Source organism: Petaurus breviceps, unplaced genomic scaffold (assembly GCF_028583685.1).
Source record: "Petaurus breviceps papuanus isolate PSGF00001 unplaced genomic scaffold, PetGlider_PUasm1.0 186, whole genome shotgun sequence".
In the NCBI taxonomy this organism is placed as follows: Eukaryota; Metazoa; Chordata; class Mammalia; order Diprotodontia; family Petauridae; genus Petaurus; species Petaurus breviceps.
In genome coordinates, this window is record NW_027185798.1 from 6144722 (window position 1) to 6161370 (window position 16649).

The window sequence follows — 16649 nt, forward strand, 5'->3', positions numbered from 1 at the left end:
AGCTGGAGACTGTGAGCTTGCCAGCACTGGCTCTTTTCCTCCCTCTGGGTAACAGGGCCTCAGGGTCCGGGACACACCAGCTAGACCCTGAAAGGAGTGCCTCTGGCTCCAGTCCACGTGCTAACTTTGGCTCATTACCGTTGGCTAGAATGACCGAGTTCGGTCGTGTGCGTGTGTCTGGAGGGACATGAGGCTTAGGTCCAGGCAGGGCAGTTTCCCGGTCCTTCTTAGAATGCTGGACTTGGAGTTAAGGAAGATCTGAGTTTGAATCCTGCCCCACACGCTCCTTAACTGTATGAGCCAAGGGAAACTGCCGAGCCTCGCCGTGCCTTTGTTTCCTCATCTGTGGAATGGGGAGAAGGGAACAAGCATTTATCCAGTGCCTCCTCTTTGCCAGGCCCTATGCTAAATGTTTTTCGGTCCTCATGTAGCCCTGCAGCAGGCGTCAGAAGCCGTGACAGTACTAGTGCCTGGCTTAGTCAGCCCTCGGTCAGCAAGTGTTTGTTGAATGCCTACTGTGTGCCAGGCACTGTTCTAAGCCTTGGTCAAGGCTGGAAGTTTGGAAGGATCCAATGAGTTCACAGATTAAAAGCCCTTTAAAAGTGCAGGGGTCCTGCCTGAGAGTGGTGACTTCAGGTACTGAAAGAGGACAAAAGTCTCTGTTGTCATGGACCTGGGGCTCTCTAGAGCTCTCTGCATAAGTACATTCAGAATACACAGACTCTTTTGGAGCTGAGGGTGTGGAGAAGGTCTGGGGAGGCTGAGCTTAGGAGGGACCTAGGGCTTTTGAGAGGCCCCTGGGACGGGGAAGGAGACAAGCACCTACTGTGTGCCCCATCAGTCGTGCAGCTGAATGAGAATTCTGCCAGCCACTCTGAGGCTTTCAGAGTGCTTACAGATAACAGCCCATTCTGCCCTCCTAACACTCCTGGGAGGCAGGTGATACTGTTCTGCCCATTGCAGAGAGGAGGAGACTGAGATGGAGAGCAGGGGCTTAAGGGTAGGGTCCTCAGGCTTTCCTGAGTTTGGGTCCGGTGCTCCATCCACCAGCCCGTGTAGCTGACTCAGTCTGAGTGAGTGTCGTCAGTGTAATGTGGTTGACCCAGGATCCATGTCCCTGGGCCCTGGAGGACCTTGGGGTCATCTAGGCCACCCCTCTGCCTCTTAGCACTCACTGTCAGTGCCTGTATGTTGTTTAGTTTACATCTCCGAGGTTAGAGGCCCTGTGACTCCCTCTGAGGTCATGCAGGGTTGGTAGGTCACAGATGAGCACTTGGCAGGCAGCTTTGTCTCCTCCTTGAGTTTTCTTGGTCGCTTGTTCTCTGGATGTGCCTGTGGCTTCTTTGGAGGGTCTCTGCCAAGGCCGGGGAGCTCTGAGGTGCAGCGGGGGCAGGTCGCACTTCTCCCCATGGCCGGGGGCTGTCGTTGGCAGCCGTGGGGCATCCACATCAGGGAATCTCCTCCATGTCAGAGGTTCCCTTCCTTAATCAGTCAGCAGGTGGGTCCACTCTGTCTGTGGGCCTTCTGAGATGGAAGGCAAGTTGACCAGTTAATGGAGGAGTCCAACCTGTCTGTAGTCGTCCAGCTGGTTTGGCCCTTCAGGACGGAGTCGTTATTATGGGGCAGATGGAAAAAAGAATCAACGGGAGACTTGCCGTCTTCAGAAGAGTGGTCCCCACACTCGATTTCCAAACCTCTTCATCGCTAGAGCCGGCCCTTCTGGGGCCCTGTCTTGCCCCCATGATCTCAATTGCTTGTGACTGTGATTGTTGTGAGAGACCGCTTTAGCCCCTGGGCATGGGCTCTGTCCTCTCCCCATCACGTGGGCCACTTCAATAAATATCTCCACTTGTCCAATAGAACAAACCAATTCTGTCTTTTCTCGATCTGCGTTTTGATGGGCATGAAGCATTGACTTGGTTTTGTTCAGGAAAATTTCCCCTGAATCTTGTCAGGATTTTTTTAAGCCAAACTGAAATAATTTCTTGTTTTCGCGTTGAGGTTTTCTTCTGGAAGACTCTGTTTTTAACTCGGGCTCCGGCTTCTCGAGGCGAGGCGCATTGAGCCCAAGCCCTCCTCCTCAGCAGACTGTTTATATTTTTGACGAGCCTTCTGCTTCTCTGTTGCTGCTCTTTCCGTCCCGACGTAACCACGCTGGTTTCTGCTGCTCTTTTTATGCGCCTTTGCTTAACTGGGACGAGTTTCAGATGTGGTCTTGCCAAACTGCTCAATGTTTCCCTCTTTTTTCTGCCATATCTCTGACATCTGTTAGTGAATTCTAGCCCATCCCAGTCGATCTATCCACAATAATAAGGAAGGGGGGGGGGCCTAGCCGTGACACCTTCTCTGCCCGAGCCCCTGCCTCCACCCTGTGTTCAGGGCATGCTGTTGGCTGGTGGCAGCCAGGGCCCTTGCACACACTGATGTCTCTGGCTTAGCTGCTTTCTTAGAGATCAGCCCCATCGTGGTGTTGTGGCCATGCAGACCACTTATGTGGCATTTTAGTTTAAAAAAGAACAGGTAGGGCCCTCCCACCTGGGATGGGGAATATTGCACCTTTCTCAGTATAGACTTAGCAGGGGAAGGAACTCGAGGAAACTGAGGCCCAGAGAGATTCATAGCATCATAGATTTAGAGCTGGAAGCAGCTGAGAAGACCATCTAGTCTTGGGCTGATATAGATTTAGAGCTGGAAGAGACCCCCTTCATTTTCTAGATGAGGAAACTGAGTCTCAGGCCAGTTAAATAACTTGCCTAGGGTTGTGCAGGTATCAGAGGTGGGATTTGAACCCACGTCTTGTGACTGGACCCAGCTCCACTTTATTTCTCCTGCACCTCTCAGAGACCCGGTGACTTACCTGGCGTCATTTGAATGCAGAACCTTTCCTGCCAAAGTCAGAGCTCTTTGCATTGAGATGCTCAGCCGGTCCTATCTTTACCACTCAAATGTCTTTATGCCTTGGAATCTTAATTTGATTAGAAAGAAATCTTCAGTCTCTTAATCCATCCTTCTCAGAATCTTCCTGGAAGTCTCTTAAGTTACCAAAATCACTCAGCAGGAGGATTGGGCTTTTGTTCCATGCAGAAATGCATCCTTGTCCCCTGTGGTTAGCTTGTAGCCCCACTGTGTGCCCATCTGCCATGAGTGCCTGTGAGGCTGCTGGCACATTGGCAGGCGCTGGTAGCATTGGAGGCCCCCCTGGTATCACCAGCTCTGTGATGTTTCTGGGACCTGTGTGTAGAGGGGGCCTGAAGCCTTGCTGCCCCTGTTACTGGAGATCTCAGAATTAGGGTGATTCTCAGTTATATCAACCCCATCCCCCCAAAGCATCTCTGCAGTTTTCTGGGAAAAAACAAATTCTTCTTTGATTCACCTTCTTGGGATTAAATAAATTAATTGTAACTTTTCAAGTGAGATTCAACCCAAGCGGACCTGGGTTCACACCCTGCCTATGGCTCTTACCCCGTGTGACCTTGGGGCCTTTGGTCCACGCAGCTGTCCCGGGATGAGTCTGGACTAGCCGGCCTTTGGGGCCCCTCCGGACCCCTCCTCAGAGCTGGTGTGGCCCTTTAATGCTCGGGCCTATAAGGACACAAGGCCCCGGACCTCGGCTGAAGAACCCCAGCTGTGCTCCACGTCTCCCGGGAGCCTGAGCACAGGGGGTCGCTGGAGAGGGGCCGTCCTCGCTGAAACTCGAAGCCTCAGAAACAGAGACGTGAGCATCCCGAAGACTCGGCAAGATGCGAGCTGACAGGCCGGAGAATAGCAACTTTGGGACTAAAGCGCGGGATGTCTTCAGTTTAGCGTGGTTCTGCGTGTGATGACGCCAGAAGAGCTTTGTATTTCCGACGTCATTGCCGTCTGTCCCTCTGGCTTGTGGGTTTAAGGGCGAAAACCTGCCCAGCCCCGCCCTTTCCCCCTTAATCAGGCAGTGAGGGCAGAATCCTCCCCAGCACCACCCCCCTCACCAGGCGGTGGGGGGCTGTGGTCCTCCCCCCTCACCAGGCGGTGGGGGCTGTGGGCCTCCTCCCCCCTCACCAGGCGGTGGGGGCGCGGTCCCCCCCCCTCACCAGGCGGTGGGGGGCTGTGGGCCTCCCTCCTCCCCAGGCGGTGGGGGCTGTGGGCCTCCCTCCTCCCCAGGCGGTGGGGGCGCGGTCCCCCCCCTCACCAGGCGGTGGGGGCCGCTCGGTCAGATGTACCTTGATGTCCTGGGGGACAGCGCCAGCCCGCTCTCACTGTGCCCCATGCTTCTCTCCACAGCGGGAGCTCGACGCCACAGCCACAGTATTGGCCAACCGACAAGATGAGAGTGAGCAGTCCCGGAAGAGGCTCATCGAGCAGAGTCGAGAGTTCAAGAAGAACACTCCCGAGGTGAGGGGGGGCGGGGGCGGGCACCGCGGGGGGGGGGGGGGGCGTGGGGGGCCGCTCCTGCGGCCCGGGAGCCAGGGCCGGGCTCTGGTCGGGCTGTTGGGGAAGGGCCGCGCTCGCCTCCGCTCCGGGGTCCTGGGTTCAGCTGCTCATCTTTTCTAGGATGAGCCTTCACGCCGTTAGCACACCGGAAGAAGGCCCAGGGCAGCTGGGTGATGAGCCTGCCCGTGGGGGCGCTGAGGGGCAAGGCCGGGCCTGGAGCCGTGATCCCCGCCGTGCGGGAGCCCGGCCCTTGTCCCCTCTTCAGAGACAGGCCGGGTCCTGGTGCTGACTGGTGAAGGGCACGTGTGGGGCGGGCGCACGGCGGGGAGGCCCCTTGTTTCCCTCCAGAGCTCGGTGACAAAGAGCCAGCTGGTTACAGGCAGCCGCAGGGCCCCGATGGGCCGCGGATGCGGGGCCTGCGCCCTCCTAGGAGGGACACCCCCAGGGCTGCCCAGGACAAGCGCGGCCATTGGCTTTCTTCATCAGGTCTGCGCCTGCCTGCTGCGGCCTCGTCCCTCCTCCACGAGCCGGCCTCCCCTGGCCCAGACACAGGCACGCTCCCGGTGCCAGGGCGCGGTTTTCCACGTCGTGTCCTGAGCCGGTCCCAGTCCGCTGCCCTCGGCCCCTCTCCGCTTCCAGATTCTGCTTCTTTCCGAAGCTAAGAAGCCCCGGGAAGCGGCTGTCTGAGCAGTTCCTCCATGGGCCGGGCCTTGCCCCGAGGCCCAGAGGGAGCACCGAGGCTGTGGGGGCCCCCTCCCTTCTGCCTCACCCCACTCCCCATGAAGAGACCCGTGCCCCTGGATCTGAACTTGGCTCCCGGGGGTCCTGTGTGCCTTTTCTGGTGGTGGTGGCAGTGAAGACCCTCCTTTATTCTTTCACCCGGGGTGTTTCAGCTGATCTTGTCCAGTGTGGCTTCATGCTGCCCGTGCCCCGTTAGTTGCCTGTTGCCAGAGTTTAGCTCTGTTTTACCTCGGTGCCCATGAGGGCTGGGACTTCTAGGTGAGGACCCGATGTCAGTCTGGTTGACTCTGTGATAGCCGGAAATGACAGAGGTACAGCCCACTCCCCATCCAGGTAGAGGAGAGGCCCCTTTTGGGGATAGCCTGTATCTGAGCCATGTCCTAGAGTCCCCAGCTTCTGCTCCGCTGCCGGAAGCCAGGTGATGAAAGGAGGCACAGGTGTATGTGGAAGGAAGTCCTTGGGGACTGACTGATCCACGGTCAACATTTAAAGAGCCCTTATGTGGGGTCATGTGAGCACTGAGGCAGCCCTGGTAGGGACCCAAAAGGGCTTCAGGCATCAGTCAGCTCCCTCCTCCATTTTACAAGGGAGAAAACAGGGAGGCACAGGAAAGGCAAGGACTTGACCAAGATCTCAGGGTCAGTGAGAGCCAAAGGGAGGATTAGAACCCAGGACTTTCCGATCGCAAAGCCAGCACTCTTCACCACACCATGATACTTCTCGATGGAAGATGGACTTTGTATGTAGGTCATGGTGTTGAATAAATGGAGCCTTGGAATTCTCATTCCTTAGCAGCCCCATAACTTGGAAAGACTTGGAGCAGTAGGGGCTTAGTTAATAAATGCCTTTTGGGGAGACCGTTGGCTGGGCCGGCTGAAAAGAAAGCCTCCAGTGTGGAGGGGGCAGAGTGGTCCTGCGGCTGTTGCCGGGAGGCTCCGAGGGGTGGGGCCTAGCCTCCTCCAGCTGTTAGCCGCTGGTGGTGTCTGCCCCTAGCCCAGCCCTGGGCTGTGTAGCCTGAGCACATGGAGCCGCTGAGGGCCCTGGGCCCCGAGCAAGGCCAGAGCAGGAGGGAGGGCGCTCCCTGCCAGCGTCCAAGGCACTCATAGTTCTCAGAGCCTGCTTAGAAGAGGCCATGCCCAGTGTTGTGGTGTTTGGGATGAAAGTCTAGTTTATGGGCAGGGTGCCTAGTCAGAGACCCATGACAAACCTTGATTTCTTTAGGCCATACTTGGGATTTTGTTGGTACCCCCAGGGAGGAACCACTTACTACTAAAATTCATATTACCTCAGAGTATCGCTTGGAGTTCTGCAAGGTCTCAAGGCTGCCTGGGGTACCACAGCGGACACTTCCCCTACGGGCCTTGGACCCAGCTGGTCCTGTGCTGCAGCCACGTCACTCTCTCTGGTCTGCACTTCCTCTTAATTCAAGGTTAAACTATTCTTTCCTTAGGAAAATACATGCTCGTAAGAAAATTTGGGGTACTAGACCTGCCGTTGATTTCATTGATGCAGGGCTCTCTCCCAATGAGGAAACTTCCTTTACCAATGTAGGGAGACTTATCTTCTGAGAAGATGGGATTTCCTGGGGTCTCTGAGCCTTGTGATTTCCTCAGGGTCACACAGCCAGGTTAGGTCCAAGGCAGACTTAACCCAGGCATTCGTGCTCTGAAATTAGCTTCTGTAAATCGTTAGGAAAAAGATTGGTCCCTGGCTGAGCTGGTGCTGTTTAGATGGAAGTAACAGAGACCCTGGCCCTCTCTCATGTCCATTCCCATGACCCTAACCCTTTCCCAGCCTTGCTGAGGTCAGTTCAGTGACCTGCCATTCAGAGGTGCCTTGGGTGGGGCTCGGGCCCTGGGCAGCTGAGGCGGAGTCCCCTCTGGGTGGTAAACGGCTGCCACACCCAGCCAGGCTCCAGGCGTACCATGCTTGGGTCTGGCAGCTGCCAGCGGAAGGTCTGCCCAGGTCCCTCTTCTATCTAGGCTGCCTTGTTGGACTTAACTTGATTCATTGCGAGTTAATTTTTTGTTTTTTTTTTTTTTTTTTGGCCAGGGCTAATGAAAAATAATGAAAATGGCAGTTTTTAAAGAGCTAAGGAAAAAATGAAGCACTCTTGTCCCATAAAGTTTAATACCCCAGAAAATGGGAACATAAACTAGATACTTGCTTTGAGCTTTGGCCTGAATGGCAGTCTCCGAAATGTTGGCATTGGGGAGAAGATGGGCAATGTGAGGCCCCCAGAACCTTTCTTCCATGCACCGAGCTAGTGAGGGTCAGGAGGATGGAAGCAGGCCTTTCTCTGTATCCTGAGTACCCTTGAGTCTGCTGTGAGCAGCTCTGTGCATCCTGGTGCCAGGAGAAGGCCATCCGTCCATCAGACGGGCCTAATTGCTGGCTGTGGTGGAGACGGAGCTTGGAGGAGCCAGGTCCTGGGTGGTTTTGTTTGGGTCGTTAGATTTCTTATTTAAAAACTATTGACATGATCTTCATTCCCCAATGGCTGCCTCTTGGCTTCCCTCCCCAGAGAGCCATCCCTTATAACAGAGAATAAAAAGAGAACCGAGTTATGTAAAACCGTACACCATCCTTCCTAATCTGCGTGGCCGAGGGCCCTGTGCTTCCTTCATGGGACCTGGCGCGTCTCAGTCAGTAAGAGGCAGGGGCGTCCAGAGGCCCATGAGGTCATGTCCAGCCCGGAGCTGTGCCCGCAGCATCCTGCAGTCAGACAGAGCACACCTGACTTAGCGCCTCTCGGGCCCGTGAGTCCATCTTTCTGTCCAGTTGTCCCCAAAGCAGCACATTCTTGGAGCATTTTTGAAACAGAAACACCGAGCTTTAAAGGAACATTTTTTTTAAATCACCTTAAGAGGAAGAGGACATCTTCTCTTCCTCCAGCTTCCTTCTTCAGCGTGCCGATGGCTGGGTGGCTCTCGCTGCCTCCCAGGTCCATGCTCAGGCACCCCTCTTTACTGCAGGTCGTGGAAAAGAGGCCGCCTTGCTTTGTTTGCCTTAGATCTTTCCCTCACAGCCAGCTCTGGCTCCCACTTACTGTCCTGAATAGAGGGGACAGACACATGCGTTCCCTTCCAGAAGTTCATTTGCAGACAGGTTGTTGTTTTGCACTCAGGACCCATGTTTCCATAGAAATGATGTTATAAATGAGGCTGAGGCAATGAAGGCTAGCTAACCCCTAATGCTGCTGAACCCATGTCCCATTTATCCCCCAGTTTCTATGGAAACATGAAGCCTTTGCGTTATCAGGGGTTACCCTGCTGCGACCTCCGGAGCAGAGGCGCCATCTCCAGGCCCCTGGCTGGCTTCCCCAAGTTGGGTGGAGATAGAGTCTCCTTTTCTGTAAGAGGAAGCAGCTGGACCATTTGGCCTCTGGGGTCCTTTCATGGCCACAGCCCTGACCTCTCCACTTTGGATACGAGCTCTGAGAGCATGCCTTTGTACATAGTAGGCGCTTAGTAAAGGCTTTCTTATTCTTTCTAAATATATGCATAACTTCCTTTGTCAACATCTCTGTCTCTCATGTCCCTCCCCCTTCTCTCCTCTCTGTCTTTCCTTCTTCTTACCTTTTTCCTTTCTCTTCCTTCCTTTCTCCTCTTTCCCTTCCTCTTCCTCTCCTTCCCTTTTTCCTCCTCCCCACTTTTCTCTTCCTCTCCTTTCTTTTCTTCTTCCTCTCCTTCCCTTTCTCCTCCTTTTCCACTTTCTTTTCCTCCCCTTCCTCCTCCCCACCTTTCTCTTCCTCATTTTTCTCTTCTTCCCCTTCCTCCTCTACACCTTCTTCCCTCTCTGCACCTTTCCCTTCCTCCTCTTCCCCTTCCCCTTTTCCCACCTCCTCCCCTCCCTCCTCTTCACCTTCTTCCTCCCCATCCTCCTCCTCCTTCAGAATTAATCTCAGTCCCCAGAATTAAGCCCATCTCCTGCCACCGGCTGTATGAGCTGGATTGGCACAAGAACCAGTGACCACCTGCCTACTCTAGGAGGCTGGGGTTGCCTTGCTTGACTGGGAGTCTTCTCAGGCTGCCAGTGCTAGAGCGACACTTCCAGGCTCTCACGTCCTCTGGGTCAGAGTTCTAATGGCTCTCCCATCTCACGGTTTTTCAGGCTCTCCCTCCTGGGCCGTGAATGCATCTATTTGTCTGTCAGGCTAATGGGCTGGGTTGACGTCTTCCCTTTCTGGTCAGTCACACAGCCTGTTGTGTGCAGGCCCTGGACCAGCAGACTCTGGAGGCACCAAGGCAAGCATGGATGTGCCCCTGCCCTCCAGGAGCTTTTGTTCTGTGGGGGGGTGTCACAACGCAGTTGCAGGTCTGGTTCCCTCTCTGCCCTCCTGCTGTGAGCCAGGGCTCAGGCCAGATCTGTCCTGGGTAGACGCTGCACACAGATCCTCCTGTTTAGAGCCTGGGGGGGAGAGGGCAGAGTGTGGGGGTAGGGAAGGGCCCAGTTTTCTAGTCACTAGCTCCACAGCCTCAAACAGGCATCCCAGGTAGTGAGGCAGCCTGGGAAACAGGGCAGCACTGAGTGGGTGCCCTAGTGAGCTTCCTGTACATGCATGTGGCACACATACGTGGCACACCCATGTGGCATATACACGTGGCACACGCCTGCATGCACACAGGGCACCTGGGATTCTGGAGGTGTCAGGGGCTTTGGATCAAGGATCCCCTTGGCACCTACCCTCCAGGAAAGTTGCTTACAACGAGGAGAGGTCCTGTTTGTGCCAGAGTTAGGCCTCCTCATGCTGTGGGTGACTGCCACTTTCTCCGATGGCATAATGGACTTAAAGAAAGACAGGAGCCACTGAAAGATGAGGCATCAGAAAACAAAATGCCAGCAGGGGAGGCCTGGGTCATGGGCATTAGAAAACCGAGAGACCAATGATGCCAGTAACAGACTATGATACAGTGACTGCCCAGTTCTGTGGAATTTAGAGCCTTGTTAACCTCCTGTGTCTGGAACCAGCCCCCATCCAGGAAGAGCACACAGAGGGCTGCCTGTCACGAGCCCCTCAGCTCCTCAGTGACTGTTAACTCTTCTGTTAGACACACGTTAAACAAACTGGTTTTCTGGTTTCTGAGTCCCCAGAACATTAGGAACTAGGAGGTAGTGGGTGAGGAGGGGGCTCTTCAGACAAGGAATGATCCCTGACAACAGAAAACCATGAACAATAGAATGTGCATGGGTCTGGGATCACGTGGGCTAGGACCAGACCATCCCATGTGCTCCAGTGGGCCTTCCCCAGTGGCTGATGTTGATGATTGTGACTCAAATATAGCAAGAGAAAGTTTAAACATGTTTGTTGTTCTCTGCTTAAGAAGCCAGGGAAGTGTAGAACTTGTTTTAGAAAGCTTTCCATCACAAATGATTAAATAAACATTTGATGGGGTAACCCTGACTCCTTGCTTCAGTTTTCTGATTGGCCAAGATTTTATAGCTTCTTAGCATATTTTTTAGGGTCCTGGGATCGTTCGTTTAGATCTGGCAGGAATCTGAAGAGCCCAGACAGTCCATCCCCCCATTTTACAGATAAGGCAACTGAGGCCCAGAAAGTGGAAGCAGCTTCCCCAAAGTCGAGTCAGAATTTGAACCCAGGCCCTTTGACCTCCCAAGGCAGAGCTTTCTCTACTGTAACACTTCATAATTCTAGTAATGCTTATTAGAAGTTTCTGAACATTCACAGAATGTCCTTTGGGGGGAAAAATTAACTAGGTTTTTATTTCTCTTTAGAAGTAACCACCTAACTGAAATGATACTGGGGATTTTTATTTTTGCCTTGTAAAAAAACATCAGATCCTAGAAAATTTGGGTGGTTCATCATCTACCGTTAAATTACAACGTGACTTTAACTAGAAACTGTTGGAAAATTAAATGTGAACCTTTAAACTGGTGACAATTAAACTGTTAGCATAAGTCACATCATCAGTGAAAGAAATTATTTTCCAGTTTCATTTGTGCCCATAGGGAGTGAAGCATGATTTTGTGGGTTATAAGTAATGGATGTAATTAAAAACCCTGTGAGGAGCAAATTTGGTGCCCAATTGGTGGCCTCATTACTGGGCTCTCAGGAGACACAGCATCATCGATCTGGGGTGGAAGGGCCCTCTGAGAACCTTACTTCATGGACAGGTGGAGACTGAAGCCCAGGGCGGTTAAATCATCCCACTGGCGCTGGAACCTGGCCTCAGGTTCTCACTGGGCCACTTGTCTAAGGTCTATCAGCCTCCACTTTCTGATCTGTACAATGGCAATAATATCATCCCTCCCAGGGTTACGAGAAACAAGTAAGATGACCCATGTAAAGTGTTTTTAAATCCTCAAGCACTGTATAAACATGATGACGATAAAGCGTCTGGGACTGGTTTTCAATCCAAGCCCCCATCAGCAGGACACTGACAGCAAAGGGAGGAGAACATTCCCAGTGCTGAGTCTTGGTGGCGATTTTGAAGATGGCCGTCAAGGACCCAGGCTTGGAGGTTTTGGCCACTACGCAGTGCCCAAGTTACGGATGCCCGGGGGATAACGGAGAGCGCTGCCTCCACTTCCTGCGGACTTGAGACATGAGTGAAGCTCGAGGAAATAATGATCCAGTTCCAAGGCAGTCCCAGTTAGTGCCAGGAAGTAGTCACGTCATGTGAATTTGAACTGCTCATTTCTGTCAGGCTGGAACCATGACATGATGGTCACTTCAGATTTTCCCTAATTAAAACTAAAGGGATTCATCATTCACCCTAGTCATGCAGGGTACTGGTAAAGAGACTCTGCCCAAGGGCTGAGCCGACCCATTGGAGATGGAGGGAGTCCAGCCCTCTTCTGTTGCATAGAATGTAAGCTCTCTGGGAGCAGACCTTGTTTCACTTTGAAAATGTGTATTTCCAGTTCCTTGCACATTGTGGCTGCTAAATCAATCCTTGTTGATGGATGGATTATTCTGGGAGCAGGAAAGGGCCTTAAACTCGCCCTGGAGGGCCTCACCACGGCTCCTCTGTGTGTGCTAGCTCCCTGTGGGCAGACACTGCCTTTCCCTGCTTTCAGACGTCCTCATTCTCAAAGCTAGGAGTCAAGTAAGTGGTGAAGCCGGCATTAGAACTCTCCCTCCTCCCTGCCTCTGTGTGGTATTGGCTCCAGTTGGCACCAATGGTGTGTCCTCAGGCTCCCTAGTCAGCGGTGGAAGAACAGCTCACCTCATTCGGGAGAGTTGGGGGTGCCATCTTTTCCCCTTCCACCTCTAGGACTGGACAGGACATTAAGAGGCCTAGATTTAAGAAGGGCTATTTTAAGTGGCGCTAAGTGTAGCAGAGAAATGATCCTACAAATGAATAATTGGCTAATGTAGTTAGAGGAGGCTGAAGTGATTAGATAAAAATAGCCTGTGCAGATTTTACCTGCTAATAAGGGACATTTGTGCCGGTGCGTGGTCTAAGTCTCTCAGTGACAGTTTTTAGGATTAAAAACCCCATAACTTTGTTATCGCTGCTGATGCTGATGATAGATACAAGTTTCTCTTGCGAATTTGTACATGTGAGGTGGAGAACAGAGAATCAGAAGACTCCTTTAAGGACTAATAAGAAACTCGGCTGAGTTTTTGTGCATTGCTTTTCAGAATTCATAAAATGAAAGTGGCGGCTTCCTTGGTAGGGTGGCCAGTTTCATGCAGGCATAAAAAGTTTTCTGAAAGTGGTCCATGATCACAGATTGGGTCAGAGTTTTCCTTCTTTTTTCCCCTTTCATCTCAGTGTCAGTGGGGGCAGGGGGTGGGTTTGCGCCTAGAATGTGGAATTTTGTAGGACATTGAGAGACAGTTTCCAGTAGTGGATACCGAACTTAGATCACTTTTGTGGGGGGAGGGGAGAGTTCCCGCTTTCCTCTAACACATGCTGTCTTTGTGACCCTCGCTGAGTACTGGCTCCTCCCAGTGCCTCAGGCCACTCACTCAGACCTTCATTGGTAGAACCTGTACACATTCCTAGTGCACGGCACTCAGTAGGTGCCAAAGCAGTGTTTGTTGATAGATGGAGGCTGGTGCACCTTGGTTGCATGACAGGGTTTTTGCTTGAGTGAGAGAATGCTCCCATGCCTTAATCTGCTGGGAGGAATTGAATCTGAGGGTGATTCAGCTCTGTATGGCTGGAAGCTTGCCAGTGTGGCAGACTAACCAGCCTGAAAGGACTGGGGTGGGGGGAGGCATTGAGGGGAACCAGCCTGGAAGGCTCTGGGAATGTGAGTTGGGCAGAGATGATGTAAGAGGCTCACTTGTCACTAGTCGTGTGACAAGACCCTCCAGGAGAGACCAGTTCGATGGAAACTGGCCTTATTACAGGGGAGGACAAGTTGGCCCAGGAAGCTGTGCAGACCAGGATGGGCTGAGATTCTTGGAAGCCTGGACCCCTTGTCCAAATCCTGTTTTTACATGCATACGTGAAATGCACGGGATGCCTTGAGAGGAGGGTGAGGTGGGCCTGTGGTTGGTTGTGGAAAGAGGGAGGGATTAGTAAAATAGGGAGCCTTGGGTCTAAATAATCATTTATTAAATGTGTCTTGTGGTCCAGGTCCGTGCTGGGGAGATGTGGACATAAATGAAAGGACTGGGAGCTGCCTGTGTGTGTGTGTGTGTGTGTGTGTGTGTGTGTGTGTGTGTGTGTGGCATCTGGGAGAATTATCAGCAAAGGCTTCATGTAGAAGGAGAGAAACAAGGGATTTAAGGAAGAGGTGAGCAGGGAATGCTCTAGGCATGAGGGACAACCAGTGCAAAGACAGGGAGGTGGGAGATGGAACGATGTGAGTGAGGAACAGCTACCAGGACACTTTGGCTGAGCCCAAGAGTGCATAAAGGGGAGCCTGTTTCATAAGACTAGAAGCTCAGGTTAGACCTCAAGGGCAGTGGAAGGGAAGCTTTTCCTCTTGGGCAGTAGTAGAAAGATCAGTAATGAGGCACCATGTGAATAGGAGTGAGGTCTCTAGGCCAGAAGCAGGGCAGAGTTCACCGAGTTTGGTGGCCCTGGGGATCATGTGTCCCTTCCAGGGCTGAGCTCTGGAGGAAGCTGGGGTGGAGTAGCCCCCCTGTTGTGCCTGAGGAGCCCCAGCTGCTATTTCAGGTGGATACAAGTCAAGGGATTAGACTTGGATTCTAATCTAGAATGCCTTACCCCATGTGTGGAGCATTCATCTCAATGTCTCTGCTGTGTTCCTCAAATCCACAAGGACAGTTAAGGGAACTTTGAAGGTAGAGGATTCTGATTGCTGGTAAACCACATGGCGTTTCGTTTTGTTTTGAACTTGTGGATTTCTTAAATAAATGGCAGGAAGCTCATGATCTCCAAAGGCAATGCTTAGCCCTCTCTCCATATTTCTTCAGGCATTGTTTTTGCAGATGCCACAGGCTAGATCTTGTTACCACAGTCATACCATTCATTCCAACAAGTCAGGAGTTTGGATGGCGATGTGACAGTTGTGGCCAGAGAATGAGGGTTCCATCCTGGGTGGAGAGATGGGGCCGTGATGGAGACAGAGACAGGACTGTGAACCTGTGAACTCGGACCTCTGGAGCTGTCAGAGGACAGGGGTCCCTTTTTTTGGGACACCACATCCATGTTCAGAACAGCTGGACCATTCATGGTGCCCCTGCCCCAGAGTAGATGAGTGTGCCTGGCTTCCCAGGGCTTAGGTGCCATTTGTCTTTTTCTCTTTTCATTTCCTCGGTGTGAGGTATTTTCATTGTGCTTTCAAGGTTGAGCTTGGACTTTACCTTCTTCTTGCTAATGATTATTTACAGCTTGAAATTCTCCTGAAAACCTTTCCTAGCCCTTGACCACATCTCATGGCTCTAGACATTACATATTTTTGCCGATGCCTTTGTGTCTCGGTGTTCATATTTTCTCCAGTGAATTTGACAAAATATTCTTCCTGTTCACTGTTTCTCTTCCTCTTTTCTTTTCACTGATTTTATTTGTGCCAAAGCTTTGTAATTTTATATCATCAAGTTTATCTATTTTGTCTTTATGACCTGCTGTATCCTGTGTTAAGAATTCTTCCCTTACCCATAGCCAGTCAGTAAGAATCTGTTAGGTGCCTATTATGTGGAAGGGTCTACCTTTCTCTTCTAATTTTTTTATGATATGATCTTTTATATTCAGGGTGCTTTCCCTTTTGGAGTTTATTGGGGCATGTGATGTGAGGTGTTGTTCTAAGCCTCAAAGCTGCTGTGTACTTTTCTGAAATCTCTTGAAAAAGAGCCTTTCCCCACTAAATCTTATCTTCTTGTATTTATAAAAACACACCACACCCAATGGTTATTGCTTTTATTTCTTCCTTATATAATCTGTTCTACTTTTCCACTTGTCTCTTTTTTAGCCATTACCAAATCACTTTGATGGCTGCTCCTATCGTTCCTTTTTTTTCTTTTTTTCCTTGAGCTTCTAAACTTTTTGTTCCTCTAAATTATCTTTTTTTTTTTTAGGTTTAGCTTAGTCCTGTAGGTATAGTTTGGGAAATTTTATTGACATTGATGTAGTGCTTAATTTGTAAATTAATCTGAAAAATATTGTTTGTTTTATAGTGGCATGGCCCAACCATGGACAGTGAATATCTTTCCAATTATTCAGCAAGTTAGTACAACCAGACTTTTTAGAAGCACATAGATATACAGATATTTCCTGATTTAATGACTAAATTTACTTAAGCTTCATTGTAAACAGATTCATGCTGTCTTTTTCAGATGGGGGTGTTTTGTGTTGAACTGGTTGATGTTAAATATTAAATGCAAAAGAAATAACCAGAAAACCTATTTTCCTCTTGGAGTATGAAACATATGACTTCAGTCAATCAGCCAAAATACAGTCAGAAAATTGAAAGTGTACTCCCACCCTATTGTATTGAACATTAGCTCTAACTAGGACCAGGCTCGGAGTGCACACACAGACACGCACACATGCATGCACACATGCACACACAGGGAGGTTCTTGAAAAAGCCCCTGGATAGACTTGCTTTCCAGAGCCCAGTAATTCTCCCAGCTGCATTGCTGCCTTATGGCAGCAGAAGCAGTTTGCGCTAGGTAGAGGAGTGCTGGCCCTGGGGGTCAGGAGGGGCAGGTGTCCTGCTGGTGGCTTTGCCACCACCCAGAGACAGGACCATCCGTGGAGAGCCCCCTCTGCCCCTCATGTATCAAGAGAAGGGGCTCAGCTGGACCAGAGAAGTCACTGGGGGCTGTGTTGCCGGCTCACGGGGAGGGGGCCCTGTGACCTGTCTGCCCTCTCCACTGTGATGGTCTGCGTGCCAGTGATTTTTCTTAGGTCTCCCTCTGACCCTCCTTTCTGCTCAGTAACCTTCAAGGGCTCCTATCACTACCAGGATCAAATATAAAATCTCCTTTGGACATTGGAGCCCTCCCAAGCCTTGCCCCTTCCTGCTTTTCTAGCCTTTTTGGTGTTGCCCCCCTCCCCAGAGATTCTGAGATCCCGTCACACCGGCCTTCTGTGTTAAAGCAGGGCCCTC

The 16649-nt window shown here is 51.5% G+C and overlaps 1 protein-coding gene across 1 annotated transcript in view; it reads left to right on the forward strand.

Moving 5' to 3' along the window:
• Window positions 1-3820: 3820 nt before the first annotated feature.
• The window catches only part of CUX1 (cut like homeobox 1), a 301593-nt gene continuing 288764 nt past the window's right edge, over window positions 3821-16649 (forward strand). Inside the window, exons 1-3 of the mRNA XM_069089141.1 lie at window positions 3821-3859; window positions 4006-4188; window positions 4261-4371. Coding sequence (XP_068945242.1) covers window positions 3821-3859; window positions 4006-4188; window positions 4261-4371 — 333 coding nt within the window. The remainder of the gene's footprint in view (window positions 3860-4005; window positions 4189-4260; window positions 4372-16649) is intronic.